General features: G+C 34.8%; 1 protein-coding gene across 2 annotated transcripts in view; it reads right to left on the bottom strand.

Moving 5' to 3' along the window:
- LOC126262537 (integrin alpha-PS4-like) overlaps positions 1 to 16,778 on the bottom strand; it is a 200,876-nt gene that overhangs the window by 90,207 nt on the left and 93,891 nt on the right. For both annotated transcript variants that reach the window (XM_049959216.1, XM_049959215.1), the window contains exons 2-6: positions 13,213 to 13,343; positions 12,622 to 12,728; positions 11,551 to 11,680; positions 7,268 to 7,362; positions 2,213 to 2,261 (exon numbers count right to left, since the gene is read on the bottom strand). In XM_049959216.1, the coding sequence (XP_049815173.1) occupies positions 2,213 to 2,261; positions 7,268 to 7,362; positions 11,551 to 11,680; positions 12,622 to 12,728; positions 13,213 to 13,343 (512 nt within the window). The remainder of the gene's footprint in view (positions 1 to 2,212; positions 2,262 to 7,267; positions 7,363 to 11,550; positions 11,681 to 12,621; positions 12,729 to 13,212; positions 13,344 to 16,778) is intronic.

The raw sequence follows: 16,778 nt of genomic DNA, 5'->3' as shown, positions 1-16,778 counted from the left end.
TTATTTATAAGACATTGATCACTGCTGTGCCCATAATGTATTCAAAAGTAATTAAAAATAAGTATGAAATACTGATGAAAGTAAAAATATTTAGCTGTACAAACATAAGGTGCATGGAAACAGAGAAAATAGGAGGATGTAAAGATAATTCAGAATGTATGAATGAGAAGCAAAAAAAGTTACATAAGATAACAGAGAGGAGTAAAAAAGGAAGAAGGCAGTAGAGCTGTAAAGAGAGAAGAAAGTAGTATATATTGAGTGGTGCTTCATTAAGAGATCCAGCTAAAGAGTTAAAAATTATTGTTGTTGAAATGCAATTTGTGGCACAAATATTCATTCCCCTCTATTACATTCCAGTAAATACTCATTGGTGGGATGTTTGTGATGTTTGATACTGATGGTATAATGTTAAACTATGAATGTGGTGTGTTCATGCCAATATAGAATGTTAAGTAAGAGTGGCCGTTCAGTTGGCTCGCCACATATCTTGCTTCTTGATTATGTATGTTTGTTTTGAAATTCAACATTTAGTTCTTACTTTTAATGCACCACTATGCTTTAGGATTGTACATTCTGTGTCAGTACACAACTAAATGGAAACAGGGAACTTAATAATTAATATGAGGCTGAACATTTCAAGTACCTCTAAAGAAAACAGTACCACAAGTGAAACTTTGATTATAAAAGCTAGAAAGTCTTGATAGACTTGAGCAATCATGATACACTTATAAAATGACATATTGTCTACAGTTATAATTCATTCTGGCAGACCGTCATCATCAGATCCTCAAAAAAAGAACTGAGCAATACAAGGTAACATGTCAATTCTTGTACTGCATATCCCAATGCACAAGTACTATGTGGATAAATTAAGTGTGATCCAGGCACCTCTTTCCTCACATACATGTCAAACTTATGTTCTTAGCTAAGTCATAACTTTACTATCTAAGATTTGCATTCATCATTTCAGACAGACATTCAATCTGTGTACTGTGCATAATATTTGTATGAGATAAAAGATGAAACTCAGAAAAAGAATGACCAACTGTAATATGTATAAAGTAACAGGATAAAACTCTTAAAATTGTTTGTTGTACATAGGATGGTTCATATAGCTGAGAACTGATGTGAAAGGACATGGCTTGTCAGCATGGTTCAATACCAAATAGTTTGTAATGTAATGCCACTCAACAATCGAATTTTCATATAAACAGGCTTACACCTCTTTTATTTAACTGTATTATTATTATTTTTAAATGCTGAAATTAAAAAGAATTGTCATTTAATATATAGCAACTAAACACAGTCATTCATCATACAACCCGTCTTGTCATCTTTAACACATTTTTGGTAACTATTTGTTGGTAGCACGAACTCACATGAAGACACAGTGGAACAGCTAGTGCATGGATAGCTTAATGGCTGTTCATAATATTACACTGGCTCAAAATGTATGACACTGCTCACTGTACTAAGGAAATTTTTATCATAATGTGCATAACTGTTTTTAGATTTTGAGCTTTCCTCATGTTGTGACAAGAGTAATCAAAACTGATCAACTCAGAATCAATGAATGAGAAATTTACTATAGATGTGTTCTTCAACTGTAACACAAGCCAAAACTAATCAAGCCTTTGCGCAATCTCACAAAAAATGATGTGCAGAAAGATGTCAATGAATGAAAGAAATGAGTGTAGGTAAATGTGGACTCAGGTGGGTCCTACTTTGAAAGTAAGTGTCATTAACTGAACATATTTAATAAGTATCCAGATTTGCATCAGTTTTGCTTCTTTCTGTCAGTCTCTTAAAATATTTCCTTGAGAAGCAGAGTTGAAAAATTTTAATGAAACTTACACAGTGTAATTAACTAAGTGAGGTCAGAAACCAGTTGTGAATGAATATTACCCTGTTAGTGTGAGCAGTCACAAAGCATTTGTGTTTATATGGTATGTAATTAAGATATATGCACCTACAGAGGTAACAGAAATTTTATTTCTTTTCTAATCAACATCAATTTCATGAACCTACTTCTCTGAAAGCAATGATTTTTCATGATGGGTAACAAGGATCATTTGATATCTAGATGCTGGCACAACAAAAATAAAACTTTTGGAAGTTGCTTTAAACACTTGACAGCAGTAACATAATGCACACATTTCGATGTGAATTTTACTTTACTTGATTAAATGGAGAAGAACTCTGCAGTGCTTACCTTTCCAGACATATATACCAGGTGCACCAATTATAATTTCAGTATCATTCTGAAAAAGAAAGTAATACATAAAGAAAAAAAGATTTTTAATGTCATTTGTTTGCATTATTTTAAATTGCGATTGTGAAATATGTTTAGTTGAGTTAATTAAATGTAAAGATTTGCACTTCGATATGCCTCTTAAATAAAAATGACATTTACAAAGACAATTCATACACACTGTGTCATGAAAAGTACAATGTTTATAATGTGCCACTTAGTCTGTTGAATAGAATGCAAATAATCTGGTGCAATGTCCTGTTTCTCATTTAAAAGTATCTTTCATTGTGTTATTTTAAGTGTTTAGGGGAATTAAATTTCAGTTTTCATTGAAGTATTATGTTGTTCAACCAGTACAACAATTCAGATACAAAATGAGTTTGTCATATTCACTGATGCATTTCCTTTAAGTCCTCCTGCATATATCACCAACAATATCCTGCACTCTTTAATGTGCTGCTGTTGGGAGATTTATCTATAAGCAACCTTCTTTCCTCTCTCAGTGCTGCAGAAGATGGTTATGAAATTTTGCACACCAACAGAATTTGAGCTGACTAACACTTTGGTGACCAAGCCTGATAGTAGCTCAGGGCACAAAACTGTTTTCAAACGACTGCACCCAAGTACATCTCAGGCTGTGATTTTCATGATGTATGAGCTACTTACCACTTGAAAACAGAGCTAGTTTTGTATGGGAGCAATATACAGACACCATATTATCTACCCCTTGACAGATTCTGCATTCTCTTGAAAATTTCTAGCATTATTTCGAATGTCAAATGTAAGAGCATTGAGCCATTGTGTGCCCTTGTTGCCATGAGTTTCATGTGTGAATTTTGTATTTTGTTATACTTCTGCTAAATATGCCATGCTTGCTGGGTGAACAAGAATGTTTGAAAGCTCAGGATGAAGAATTCAATGATTCTACAACGGGGGGAGAAATAAATATCTGAGTGAGAACAATCTGAAGAAGATTAATGTTTTGGTAATATACAGTCAGCTACAATTTTTCTTTGCTAATGTTGTTGCTACAAATGCTGCTGCTGAAGTTACAGTTTAGTTCTGTTTCATTTGTCTTAATTTCACCTTTTTTACAAATGAATCTCATAGTGAAGCAGTACCAAACATGGATTTTCAAAATTTGTTTGTTGAAGTCAAGACAATTTAGTGGCAAAACAAACAGCAAAGAAATGAGCTGATATTACCCTGATTGCAATGTATCTCTCTGCATACAAGAATGCTACAAACATTTCTGAATAAAAACCATTTAGGTGCCAAATTATTCAAGAACTCACCTCATACTTTTTTTGGGAGGATATTTATACTTTCCACCATAATTATTGTAAAATTTGTAATCCATAAAAGAACTAAAATAAATATAAAAATAAATCTTGAAGATTGGCCTTTTTTAAATGTATATTAACCCTTTAAGATATATCAGACACAAATGTGTCAGAAGCATTTTAAATTATGTATAAATTGCTGAGCTTTTGGGCCTAAAATGTTTCTAAATAACTGGACCACAAAGTTCTGACACTGTGTTAAATGCCATAACATTAGTATGTTTTTCTAACCTCAGGTTTGAATGTTGATACTTATCAAGTCAGCCAAACACCACTATCAACTTTTCACCTCTGAATGCTTTATTCACTTGTTATATTACAAAATGTTTCTCTTTAATGATATGTGTAACAAACTGCTAGCAGTTCTAGCATTTAGCGTATGTTTGCTCTCTATTGTCTTACAGAACATTCAAATGGCTTGTGATCTACACTAGTATGACACAAACTTTACAAACAATTTTCACTGAGACACTGCAGATTTCACTAGATATGAAAGTGACTTGCACTATCAAATCCACTACACTATGATCACTGTAAGTCATTAATTCCAGATTGCCTTTTTCAGTATTTAGTCATTACTTTCTATCTAGTTTTTCACTTCTTTTTCATATGGTTTGCCTTAATACACAGATGTTACATTTTCAGTAAACATTATTCAGCAGATCTTTAACAGATTGAGCCATCTTATAACACTATTTTGTAACTTGTAACACTCTGTTTCTGTGTAGATCCACTATTCCAACACCTCATTGTATAGTTTAATGATGTTTCACAGAAGCATTCCTGTGAAACTTGCAGTAACAGCTCTCCTGGAAGAAAGAAAACTGAGAAACATGGCTTAGCTACAACCTGGAGGATGTTTATAGAATGAAATTTTCACTCTGCAGTGGAGTGTGCATTGAGATAAAACTTTCTGGCTGATTAAAACTTATACTGGACTGAGACTTGAACTCAAGACCTTTGAATTTCACTGATAAGTGCTCTACCGACTGAGCTGCCTGAACATGACTCATGACCCATCCCCACAGCTTTACTTCCTCTAGTATCCATTCCTTCATTCTAGAAATTCATAGATGGTGGTGGCACCTGCCAAATGCAGTGTGTTTGTGGTAGTAGTTCAGTGCTGCCTTCATGTTAGTTGTTACTGTGGAAAGATGTATTTCTGTCTAGAGATATAGGATTTTTTAATAAAGGAAAAAGTAAATCGAAACAGTTGCTGGTTACTGACTCAACTACAAAAATATTATACTTCACAGAGCTGAGTCAAATTTAAATATTTTCTTAGTTGTACATTTTCCATTTGAAATTTTACTGCACAGTGAAATACATTGACTGTTGTTCCAACAAAATACCCCTAGATTTTCCAAGTATATTTTTTTGTTCACAAATGTGATATTTCTTATTTCAAAAATTTTTGAATGGTTAATCTTGTAGTAGGTAATGGTTGTCTTTACTCATCCATTCTTTGCATTATGTCCACGATTTTACAATGAAGAGTCAACGTGTTTATTCACTAAAACAATTATGTACCAAAGAGATAGTCAGAATCTTCAAAGATGTAAAATGGTGTAAAATATAACTTAATGGAACAAATACAATCATGCATTCAGCAAAATAGCTGCTCCCTTTCAGTTTAACTAATTAGCTCTTGTTTATCTACATTTGCTCATTTACTTTAACACAAATTCTTAATAACTATCAAAGGACAGCAGTTACTGATATACTGTAAGATTAGAGGGTATTTACACAGTGATTGTTGTTGCTTTTGAAACTAGTAACAGTAATTTTCAATTCATGTATCTGTAGTGCAGACAGGCTGATTCAGCAGCCCCCACCAATGTCATTTTATGCAACCTGCTACGTTATATCTAGCTTTCAAGTCCACATGAGAGATTTTCATATTCTCTTGCTCACTACACCCAAACTAGTAGTTCCTTGAAAAAAAGTATGAACAGGATCTTTTTTAGGAAATTTAATGTAGTTAAATTTTGTTCTGGGATACGTTTTCATTGTACCCCATAGTTTTATAATTATTCAAGAAAAACAGTTAAAAAGACCTTCAAATGCACCCCCACTCCCACACTCACCCTCCACTTGTCAGGATTCCTAGTATTTTGTTCATGGTATCCCTCCTACCTATGTAAAAAATGTTGTGGCTGCACAAATTATTTCCCACATCTGACCTTTTTTGGTAATCATTGAATGGTCTTATTATGTCTCCAGCTTAATTGAGCACTTACAAATTGTAAAACTGATGTCGTTGTAAATTTCCCCTAAAATTTTGGGAATTTTAACAGCATAAAATAAAAAATTACATTGTTGTATTCATCAGGTCTTCAGAATACAAAACTATTGTGTTTGTAAGAATTAAGTCTGGATCAAATTGTCAACATGATTAGTCTTAGTCTAACATTTATGAAAGTCAATTTGCTTTCATTGCCCTCATGGGCACATTTAATTAATAATGTTGATGAAATAGATGACTATGTTAACATTGTAATAGCCCAGCCAATAGAGATAAAAAAAGGTCAAAAATCAGGAATAATTTGTTACTCAGAAATTTTAGCACTGTGGTAGGAGGAAATCCTGACTGGTGATGGATGAGTGTGGAGATGGAGGTGTCTTAGAAGATCACTTTTGTATGTTTTCCTGTATAACTTGAAAACTGTGGCCTCCAGCAAAAATGTATCCCAGTATAAATTTTAACTACTTTAAATTTCCTATGAAGAGATCCTGTTCTTTTTTCTGTAGGACTAATGGTTCACATGTAGCTAGCAGGACAATATGAAAATCTCATGTTTCATTTTTGAAGGCCAGATATAAGAGTGTGGGTTGCATAAAATGACACTGATAGGGGCAACTGAATCACTCTGTATATGATTTAAACTTTCTACTGGACTGGCAGGGGTTCCCTACAGACAGCTTGTAGAAGACTTTTGCACAAGGTTATATAGCTCTATTCTGAACCCTAGAGAAGGCAGAGTCTTTGTGAATAATATTTTTGAGTGGTGTGTTGGGTGTTTCTAAAGTGCAGTTCATCTGAAATTCATTTAAATAGCTAGTAAAGGGTACAATTATAGAAAGTGAATGCAATAATTCTAAGATTTATGAAGAGACTTCTGCAATATGTGCAGCTATTATCTTTGCACAATATTTTTAATTCTTGATTTGGCAAAATGGTACTTTATTGACTACATCACCAAAGTAAATGTTCTGCAGACCAACAAGAAGTTGAAATATGCACAACAAAGCAACATTTTTTTTTCAGCAGGACAGTACAGTGAATAATACTTCATAGTGTAAATGAAGCTAAACTGATTTAGAAAAGAAAAGCTATGAAAATTCAGTAAGGGCCATACTTTTTGGATTGCAAAGTGATAGCTTCTATGGTGTTTTATTTTGATTACATCTAATATGAGAGATTCTTGTGTCAGTATAGTGATATGATGCTGTTTCAGAATAAAAGTGAACTGTACTATGTCTGTTTATCTCAATGATACAGGTTTGAATTATACAGTACTTTGGCTTGAGAACAAGATGCAAGTGAAAAAAAGAATAAATTATTTACCATAACTGAACCAGAAAGTTATTTGGAACCCATTTAACATATTGTACCATGAAAAAATTTGTTAACTTGTTTTGTGCAGACTGAGAAATCAATTTTTGAACTTACTTTTGCAAACTGAACTGCCAGTCCAGCTTGTCCATAACTGTAATAGTATTTTATAGCCTTCTCACCATTTTCTATTTCTTCATAACCTTGATCCCCTGCAAACAAAATAGGAAATCTCCATAAACAATTTATTGTGTGTTCATTTAAGCTAATTACTAAGTAATTCAGTAATTGGGTCAGAAAATATTGATATAATTAAGTTTTGATAGATTCCTTTAATTGTGGTTTTAGCTAAGAAAACCAAATAATGGTTTGCTGTTACTTTAGCAGTGCTATAAAAATTGCCCTAGTGATTTCTTATCAGATAACATATGTTATATACGGTAACAGATATTTTCATTTTTTTTTTTTTTTAAATATGCTGGAGGTCTCTGCCAAATGTGTGAAGAAATATGATACCAGGGGACATATTTTCAGTGTTCAAACTTGTGGTGACGCTGTCATTTCATCAACTGCTATTCTTAATGCTAATCATTGACTCTTTGTGATAGTTGTTTGAGTGTGTTATTAATCTTATTTAATACATTCCATATTTCTGAAGCTCATCCTTTGCTATTAAGTGAGGATAAGTCAAAAGTACCATAGGTTCTTTGCTTAGCACTTAGAAGCAGAGGATAAATCTGTTAGCTGAAGCATCTTTCATACACTGTGCTAAAGTGCATAGCTTAAAAGTAATGTCAGTGCAACAGCAGGTACAAGATTTTTGAGAGATAATTGAAGGTACACATCAATTTATTTGCATTTTAAAGGTAAAAACAGAATCTCTTAACATACACAGAACAATGATATGTCTCTGTACGGAGCAGAACTTACAGAGTGAAATTTACAGAGCATTAAATGATTGGGAGAAAACAGAAGGTGGTATGGTGATTTATTGAGATGAAGTGCCCTGGTGTAAAATATACACATAAACAGGAGAGTGATTTTGAGGTAAAGGTAATGAAAGTGTTGAGTCATCAACAGGCATGTGAACGAGACTAAAAACTTCACCAGCTGTACCTGTAAATATCTCAACACTTTTACTATATGGTGGGGATTATATTTACTCCTCAATTATTTGCATTCTGCCATAACCTCCCACACCATATTTGTAAATAGTATAAGTTGAAAGTAACTTCATTTTTTTCACAAGGCTTTGCTTGGACCTATCTCCAAGTTTGTATTATGAAGTTTTGTTCTGAACAGTAAACATAAGACTATGGGAAATAGTCAAATTATTGATAAATGTTATAAGCTATTTTATTGACAACAATTCCATACATGCATATAGGTGTATAACAAAAGGAAGTGGTGCCAGCACATGGATAAATTAACCAAAAGCTCACTTCTACCTGCTTTGCACTTAGAAATCTCTCTAACTTCATTGAATTGAGGATGAGATTGCTAGTATAAATTGCACACTTTCGATTTATGGCACATTCTTCTGGGGCAGTGATTCTAATGAAAAAAGGTAATACTTATCCAAAAGTACCCAGTAAGAATACTGCATAAAGTAATGAACCAAACACCTTGCAGAAACCTCTCCAGGGATATTAGGATTCTTACACTTACATGCCGAAACATTTATTCCATAACTTTATTTGTAGTTATTAATAAGAATGAAACCTTTATGAACTGAGAAATTTACAACCATTATTCGACAAGTAAACATAGCTTCCATATACATTATGTTTCTCCATTTATAGTTCAGAAAAGTATTATACTTTCTGCTGAAAAGGTCTAACAAGTTGTTGGCAGACATCAGGCAGGGAATTGGACATACGCGAATATTCAAAACTAATGTAATCAAGAACTTTATTAACCATTCCTTCTACAATTTATTGGAACGTCAGAGATGTAAATTCTAGCTAACAATAATATTCACATTAACCAGATATTAACCTGACCTAAACAGGATGAGTCAGGTATGGAACATCTGCTGCACTCATGTTAGAATTTCAGCAGAGATATCTGAAAAGGTTGTTGTAATATGTCACTGCATATCACTGGATGTAGTTGGTATGTTCTTGTAGACAAAACCTTTCAGCTTCCCCCTCAGAAAAAGTCTACAGGTGTAAAATGCAGGAAACAGACTGGTCAAGGTACAGGTCATCTGCATCCAATCCAATGATTTGGAGACAATTTGCGAAGACATGTTGTAGTACTTTGTGCACTATGAGCCAGACAGCCACCACGTTGGTATCACAGGTTTCTCCTAGCCTGCAGACCGACGTCTTCTAGCACCCATGGAAGACTGTCTGCTAAGAGGCTACTGATGTATAATACTTGTGTCCATTCAGTGTTCTATGAAAATGGGCCTATGAGCTGATGTTTCACTATCCCACACCATATGTTTGCACTCCATGGACTCTGACATTCTGCTAGAAAAAGTCAATGGAGATTGTCAACAGACCAATAATGCATGTTTTGGTGTTTTACCTGGCCATGATTGGTAAAACTGGCTTCATTACTAAACGTGATACATGACTGATCTGGAGAAGTCTTAATGCCCATGAACAGAAGTTAACACGATTCTCATAATAGTTTCCATGTAGCTCTTATTGAAGAGAGGTATGATAGGGATGGAACTTATGTCAATGGAGAATGCCTGACTCATGCCACTTTCTCATGCAATTATGCAAGAGCTAAAGTGTGGATCAACTGCAACAGCAGCAAGAATATTACTGTCTCCGTCTTCTGTTGTCACTTCTTTCCTTCTGTAACACTGTCTAGGCGTTACAATACTCTTCACATAACTGATTGAACATGTTGATAAATAATTGCCAACATGGTTGAAGTCTATTGGGATATCTTGTCACATACGCCACACTTGAATGAACTGCATTCTTTCTACACTCTCCATACACCATGAACATGTTGGGTTTTTCTGCATTGGTCAGTCCTGTCATCCACTCACAACCTTAGGCTTGGACTGTCACACACTAACTGACTAGCAAGCTGCAATGCACTCAGGGAACACACAAGCACACTGTAAGCAAACATAACAACATCTTATGATGACACAGACACATGTAGGTATGGAAACTTTTCAAAATATGGTACCTCATAAATGACTTGCACTAGAATCTTGCACAAACACCACAGACATTCCAATTTACCCAACTTCTAGTCTGTTAATGTCAATAGGCACTGTTCCCTTTAAAAAAGTGTATGTTTGCACAAAAAATACTCTTTCTGAGCATTATTACAATCTCTTCACTGGATAACAATATGAGTCCCTCACTAGCAATCCATTCCTTGAAAACAGTACGTCAATACCATTTTCCATTTTCACAGTATTTGTGGTGCAGGTTTTAAGTGATGTACACTGTATATAGAGAACTGATAGTATTCTGTGTAAAGTCAGACACATGCTTAGTCTGAAATACTCCTTAAAAACAGTGACTCGGTAATGTAAGAGGATGAACAGTGGGGTTTAGAAAGTAATTTCTTTTATACTATTATATGAGAGTAAATTTATATGGCCTAGAAGTCATATACTACTTTCAGTTATTGTTCTTTTATGTCCATTTTAATAATTCTCTTTTATTCCCTATGATAGTAGTTTCTGATATCCTTATGTTATTCTGCAACATGGAATTAAAAAAAAATGTGTTTGGAATGGGAATACCCCAAACCATCAAATCTAAACAGTGTAGGAGATCTGCATGTGGCAGCAGGTCAAGATGACATCTGTCTTTTGTGATACTCATAAATGACCCCAAAAACAGGGGCACAGCAGGAGATATTAGTTATCATTAAAAATCCATTCAGTAAAGATGACATTAAAGCAGGTAAACCTGGGTGTCACATTCTGCATAATACAAGAGAATAGCTGTCCCTATGATAATGTCAGTTTGACTGTCACCTGCAGTGCACTCTGAGATACCTTTGCCCATCATCAAACATAAATTCTTGAAATCATGCTACTAGTCTAAATTACTTCATTTCTTCAATGAAATGGAAAACTCACTATAGATTGAATTTCAAAAATATTCAGTACATACGTTGAAAAATAGAGTTATGTCATCGAAACATAAGAATCTTCTTCAAACCATGTTTGTTTGTTAACTTCTAACAATTAATCTAAACTTTGTCCATACATACACACACGGTTATTTGTGCACATGCATCTACAAATATAGATGTGGGTTCCTAAATACATGTCATACAAACCATTGTAAATAGAGAACAAAAATGCATCTTGCTGTAAAATAAAGAAAATTATTAAAGAGAAAAATTGCTGAGATGAATAAGTCATATAAACAGAATTGGAAATCATCAGTAAGACTACAGAAACTTACTTCTCTGAATAAGTGGCATTATTTTCTGGACTTTTGAATCTGCTTGCTGTGTGTCTTTTAGAAAATAACAAATTCCATTGATGAGGTAGTAACCTGTATAGAACTGATTTATCCATCGGCTTCCACAAGCCTGTAAACAAAACAATAATTGCTATGTCTAAAACTGCATAATAGTATAAAATCTCTTAAAAAATTAGGCTGTTGTCATTTAGATCACAATATTTTATTTAGTAATATTGTGTACATCATATTTAATTGTTTAATTTGTATAAGTCTTAACAAAATTTTATCTGTAGGGCTTTTTTATTGACTAACATCTGTAACTGAAACTGTGCTGTGTAGTTTCAGATTGTATCATTACAAATGACTAATATTTATCAAAAAGCAGCATAGCACATATTTGGTGTGCGACCTATCCAAATAGCAGCACACATTAGCATGCAGTTTCTGGGATTCAGGGAGATATGTCATCCCAGGACTGAAACCAACCAAAGATTAATAACAGAAGTTGGTGTCTCACATCCAGCTACCTGAATTCTGAGTTGATACCTATGACCCTCCTCAGTTACATGATCCACATACATATGGAAAACATTCACACACTTTCACATGAGATAACACTAGGCATAGGATAACATGAGATGCAGACATATTGGTTACATAATTTCTGGGGAAGGGGAGGGGGATGGGTAGTGGTGGCAACAGGAAGTCCACCCTCCACCACTCACACTGCCAAATCCAATATTAACACGCAGAACCTGTGAAGGTTTGGGGTAAAGATCAGGAAAAAGAAGAAGAAATATTTAACACTTGGTGGCATACTGCATTTTGTCAAGCTTCTAAATTGTTGCTCTCTTACTGGAGTGAAAATGATTGGTGAAATTGCTGACATTTTACTTCCCACGTAATTGAAAATAATTTTGGATTTTAGTGACATAGTAGTATCATCAGAACATGGAGAATTATGTGTAATAGATTTTTTACATTAACCGAACAATTCAGTTAATTTTGCAAATAGTCTTTGCAGTTGTTCATAGCACATTTACATTTTGTGAGCAATATAACACATACCACAATGCCTGGTCCATTCTGTTGGACGTCAAGGGAACCACCAAGCCACATATCGTCTTTGTGATGCTTGACATCAAATCCATCACCCAATCTCTGCTCCACATTTCCTGTTAAAAAATTAGACAAGGATGGTTATAGGGATTAATACTCTCAGCTGGAGTGTTGTGTTTTATCATACCACTTGATACATATGTAATATACAACAGTATAATACTCTTCATAATTCAGGTTCTGTTTGTGATTACTATATAAGAAAAGTAACATTTTTATATAGGTATCAATATTTATATCTATTTTTTAAATAGCATTTTAAGAATGGTATCGTGCAATCACTACTGAACAGATAAATCTGCAAATACTTCAAATTATATACTAAAAATTTTGGTTTAGTTTATCTTGAGAAAACAGATATTTTTTTTTCCAATGTCTCTGATCACTACATAATGTATTTCCTCAGGTGAATCCAAAGGTATTCTTCAATGTTACTCTTTCTTTACAGTTCCATTCACCATTAACATGTAAAATTATGTACAGTTTGTAAAATATAGTATGTGCAGAGCATGATGTAACTAAATTAATGAAGTAACTCACCTGTAGGATCAAGTGAGAGGCGTATGCAATCCTTGCTGCCTAGGACTGCACATTGATAGACTACACCTGGCTGGTGGATGCTTGCATGAGCTGGATATGTTGAATTGGCTCTGGGTGCACCAACTACTACCCTGAAAAGATATATATATATATATTTATTCATTTCATGTGGATAAGAACCTACAGACGAGTCAGCCTTTAGAAAGTGTATAGTACATGCATAAATTGGTTAAATGTACTGTGTGCTCTGTTACGTGCTAGGCAATGAAGGGATACGAAAAATAAGGAGAAAGTGTGATGTAAAAAGATAGTTGTTCATTAAGTAGAGGGAGCAGGACATGTTTTATCAATGAGCAATTGAATTAGAAAAATATCACTGGTAATGTGTAGCAACAATCTTACGTTAATAGCACCAACTTGTCACACCACGGAGCCAGTGTGCAGTCATGCTTATCCATGATCACTCAGTGACAATCCTCAACTCAACAGAGACCTGTCCGAGCAACATAAAAGGGGGTACATACCTCTTCACAGCATCCCAAACATATTCAGTTGCAATGATAATACATGTATGATAATGTCTGTTAAGAATTAATCTGTCCACTCTGATTTGTTTTGAAAGCTATAGTGACACCACTATGGTCACACTTCGTCTTACTAAGCAAGCAGACTCACAGCCCTATATGCATGATGGACAAATGAAAGCATATTATCTATATCTATACTCTGAAAATCATTATAAAATGCATGTACGTGTATCATTTTACTGTGTGGAGTGAGGGCAGACATACTTAAACACATCGTGGCTGACATCTCTGCCTCCATATATGGCACTCTCTCTCAAACATGGCAATTCCCACTAGGGTACCTGTCCATGCTGAAATGCCAGTATTACACCCCACTGGTCTGAGGAACATGTTGATGAATTTAAGTTGTTATCCTAGTGCCCACATTATTAGGATATTAACACTAATGCAAGCATTTATAATGTCATCAGACACAGTATTCAATAAATATTGTCCTTGGCTAGAAATGGCTGGTTCAAATATTGGTAGTGGAAGAAATTTTGATAACCAATATATGCCCAGTGGGAATGTAGTTTTTAATCACCAGACTGAGAGCCAACATCATAAGTCTTGAATCCCTCCACAGTTAAAGGAAGGCTGAGGGTAGCAGACTCCTGTTAATTCTAACTGACCCATCTCCATAGCCAGAGCCTCTAACACACATATGTGCACAGTGCCACTCACTTCAAAGGTAAGCCAGTTTGAATCCTGGTGGTGGTTGAAATTTTTACTGCCAGTATTTGGCAGGCATTGGGAGGACATCTGGTGGTGTAAGGTGTCTAATAATCAGTCGTGTAAAGACTAGATTAAATTCCAAATCTCTCCAATGTGTCTCATGAAGTGAGGACATGTGTCACCATTGATGATGATCTGTCCATTGGCTGCCCCCTTGGTGCTATTCGAGAGGAATAGGCTATGTGCTGGCACCGAACCTCCCCCTTCTCTCATCATCGTCATTCAACACAAACATAACACTATGCTTTACACACATCCATTACAACCACCTATAGTCTACAAGTATATGTACAACACAACTCTCACATATCTGCAAGGAGGAAAGACACTCTTTCTGATGACAGGCATCTGTGGGGTATCCCGGTCAACAATGGCATACAGAATTTACTTTTACTGACTAGTAGGATTTGATGGACTCTTTGGTACTACTCTGTTAATAGCTTACTTTCTAATATCAGATGCCATCCATTTCCTTCTCCCTCATTGTCATCAGCAACACAAAAATTTCCCTACATGCTAAATCACTCACATAATCCACTAAAGGTCACTCTCTGATACAGTCAAAACTAAGCAGGATGAAAGAAGGGTGAAAATAAAGAACACCTTTTTGGGTTAGGTGCCAACACTAAATAGTTTCTGAAAAATAATGGTCAAAGCTTTGACATGACTTCATCTGTCCTCTGGCATGGCACATAACCGATTGAGGCAGTAGTGAAGTAGCTAACAGCAGAGCTTCGCAGTCTTGTATCCCACATTCAAATCCAATGTTATATTGTTGTTTTTCTCTCTCTTTTGTTGTCATGAAAGAATGTGACATCATTATGTTTTGTGACATCTTGAAATACAATGGAATTATTCTTATTAAAATCAGTTTTTATCATCACAACTCACTCAGATTAACACTTCCCAGGAAACTGTTACCAATGTTTCTTTTTTTTGTCTCCAATACCTCAGTGGGAAATTTAGTCCATGACTCCAACAAGATGTAAACTAATTAGTGAAATGGCAACAGAATGTGTACCTGCAACACCACAACATCAGGAGAGCACCTATCATCGGTTTAGGACTAAGTTTGTGACCTTACACAAAAATGCAGCTTTATTTCTATATTATTGACATCTGGGTGGGCAAAGCAATCACTCCTTATACAACTGGCTGTTTGTTAATGAAATGGGAATATTGATGTTTTTGGTAAAAGTAATTCTGCCAAAGTGTATGCCTTTATGTTAATTGTAAAACATATGCTTTTACTGACAGGTGAAGAATGACATTCACTGATTCCAGAAGTGCCCTATTTTCATCACACAGTGAAGGGAAACCACAAGTATAAGTGATGCAATTAAAATACAGGGTTTGGTCCATAATCAATTGCAGGCTCCACCTTCTAAGCAAATGATTTGATACACTCGATTTGCCACAAAATGACTGCCAAATTACAGGGTATTTAGTTATGTTAACAAGGATGCTTTCCTAATGGTATCCATACTAATAAATATGACTGTGACATATGTGCCTTCCCACATTGCTTGTGTTGCTCCAAATTTTTATATGTTGAATGTTCTTGTGATAGATATGGCCATGGAGGTCACATGATTCTATTGAAGAATGAAAGCAAAAATGAGAGCAAAACACGAAATACTACAGGTTACATGTTTTCAATTTTCAGTTATCATTAATTATGTAAAATTTGCAATAGTAAAATCTATTTTTAATATGATATGAAATTCTCATTTCTTTTATCAATGATTCCATTGTATGAGCATTTCACAGCGTCACCAAAAATATTTATGTACATACTTCTGTGATGACAAAAGAGGGAAAAATGATAAAAGACTGGATTTTAACATGGTGTGCAATAGTTTAATTCTGTGGTCTAGTAATTATGCTACCAACTCACTTCAAGGCACAATGTGAGAGAGGAGTAATCAAGTGGCGTCTAAACTTTGGCTGCCTTTTCTCGAAAACTACTGGGTGTTGGCACCTAAGCTAAATAAGTGTTCCTTTATTTTCAACCTTCTTTCATCCCACCATGTGACCTACAATGGGCTTCCTTTCTAGACAGGTATACATTGATGAGCCACATTATTATGACCAGTGTCCACTGTAAGACTAAATGCCACCTGGTGGCATTGTAGTCACATGACACAGTAAGGAAAGTATAGAAGCATAACATGGATGAATCAGGAATCATCCATGCAGTGATACAGCCCACAGTTGGGTAATCCAGGGACATAAACAACTTCGACAAGGAAAGTCTGTTATGGC

This window comes from Schistocerca nitens, chromosome 6 (genome assembly GCF_023898315.1).
Source record: "Schistocerca nitens isolate TAMUIC-IGC-003100 chromosome 6, iqSchNite1.1, whole genome shotgun sequence".
In the NCBI taxonomy this organism is placed as follows: domain Eukaryota; kingdom Metazoa; phylum Arthropoda; class Insecta; order Orthoptera; family Acrididae; genus Schistocerca; species Schistocerca nitens.
Note: the sequence above shows the minus strand (reverse complement) of the source record. Positions and strands in the feature narration are given on the sequence as shown.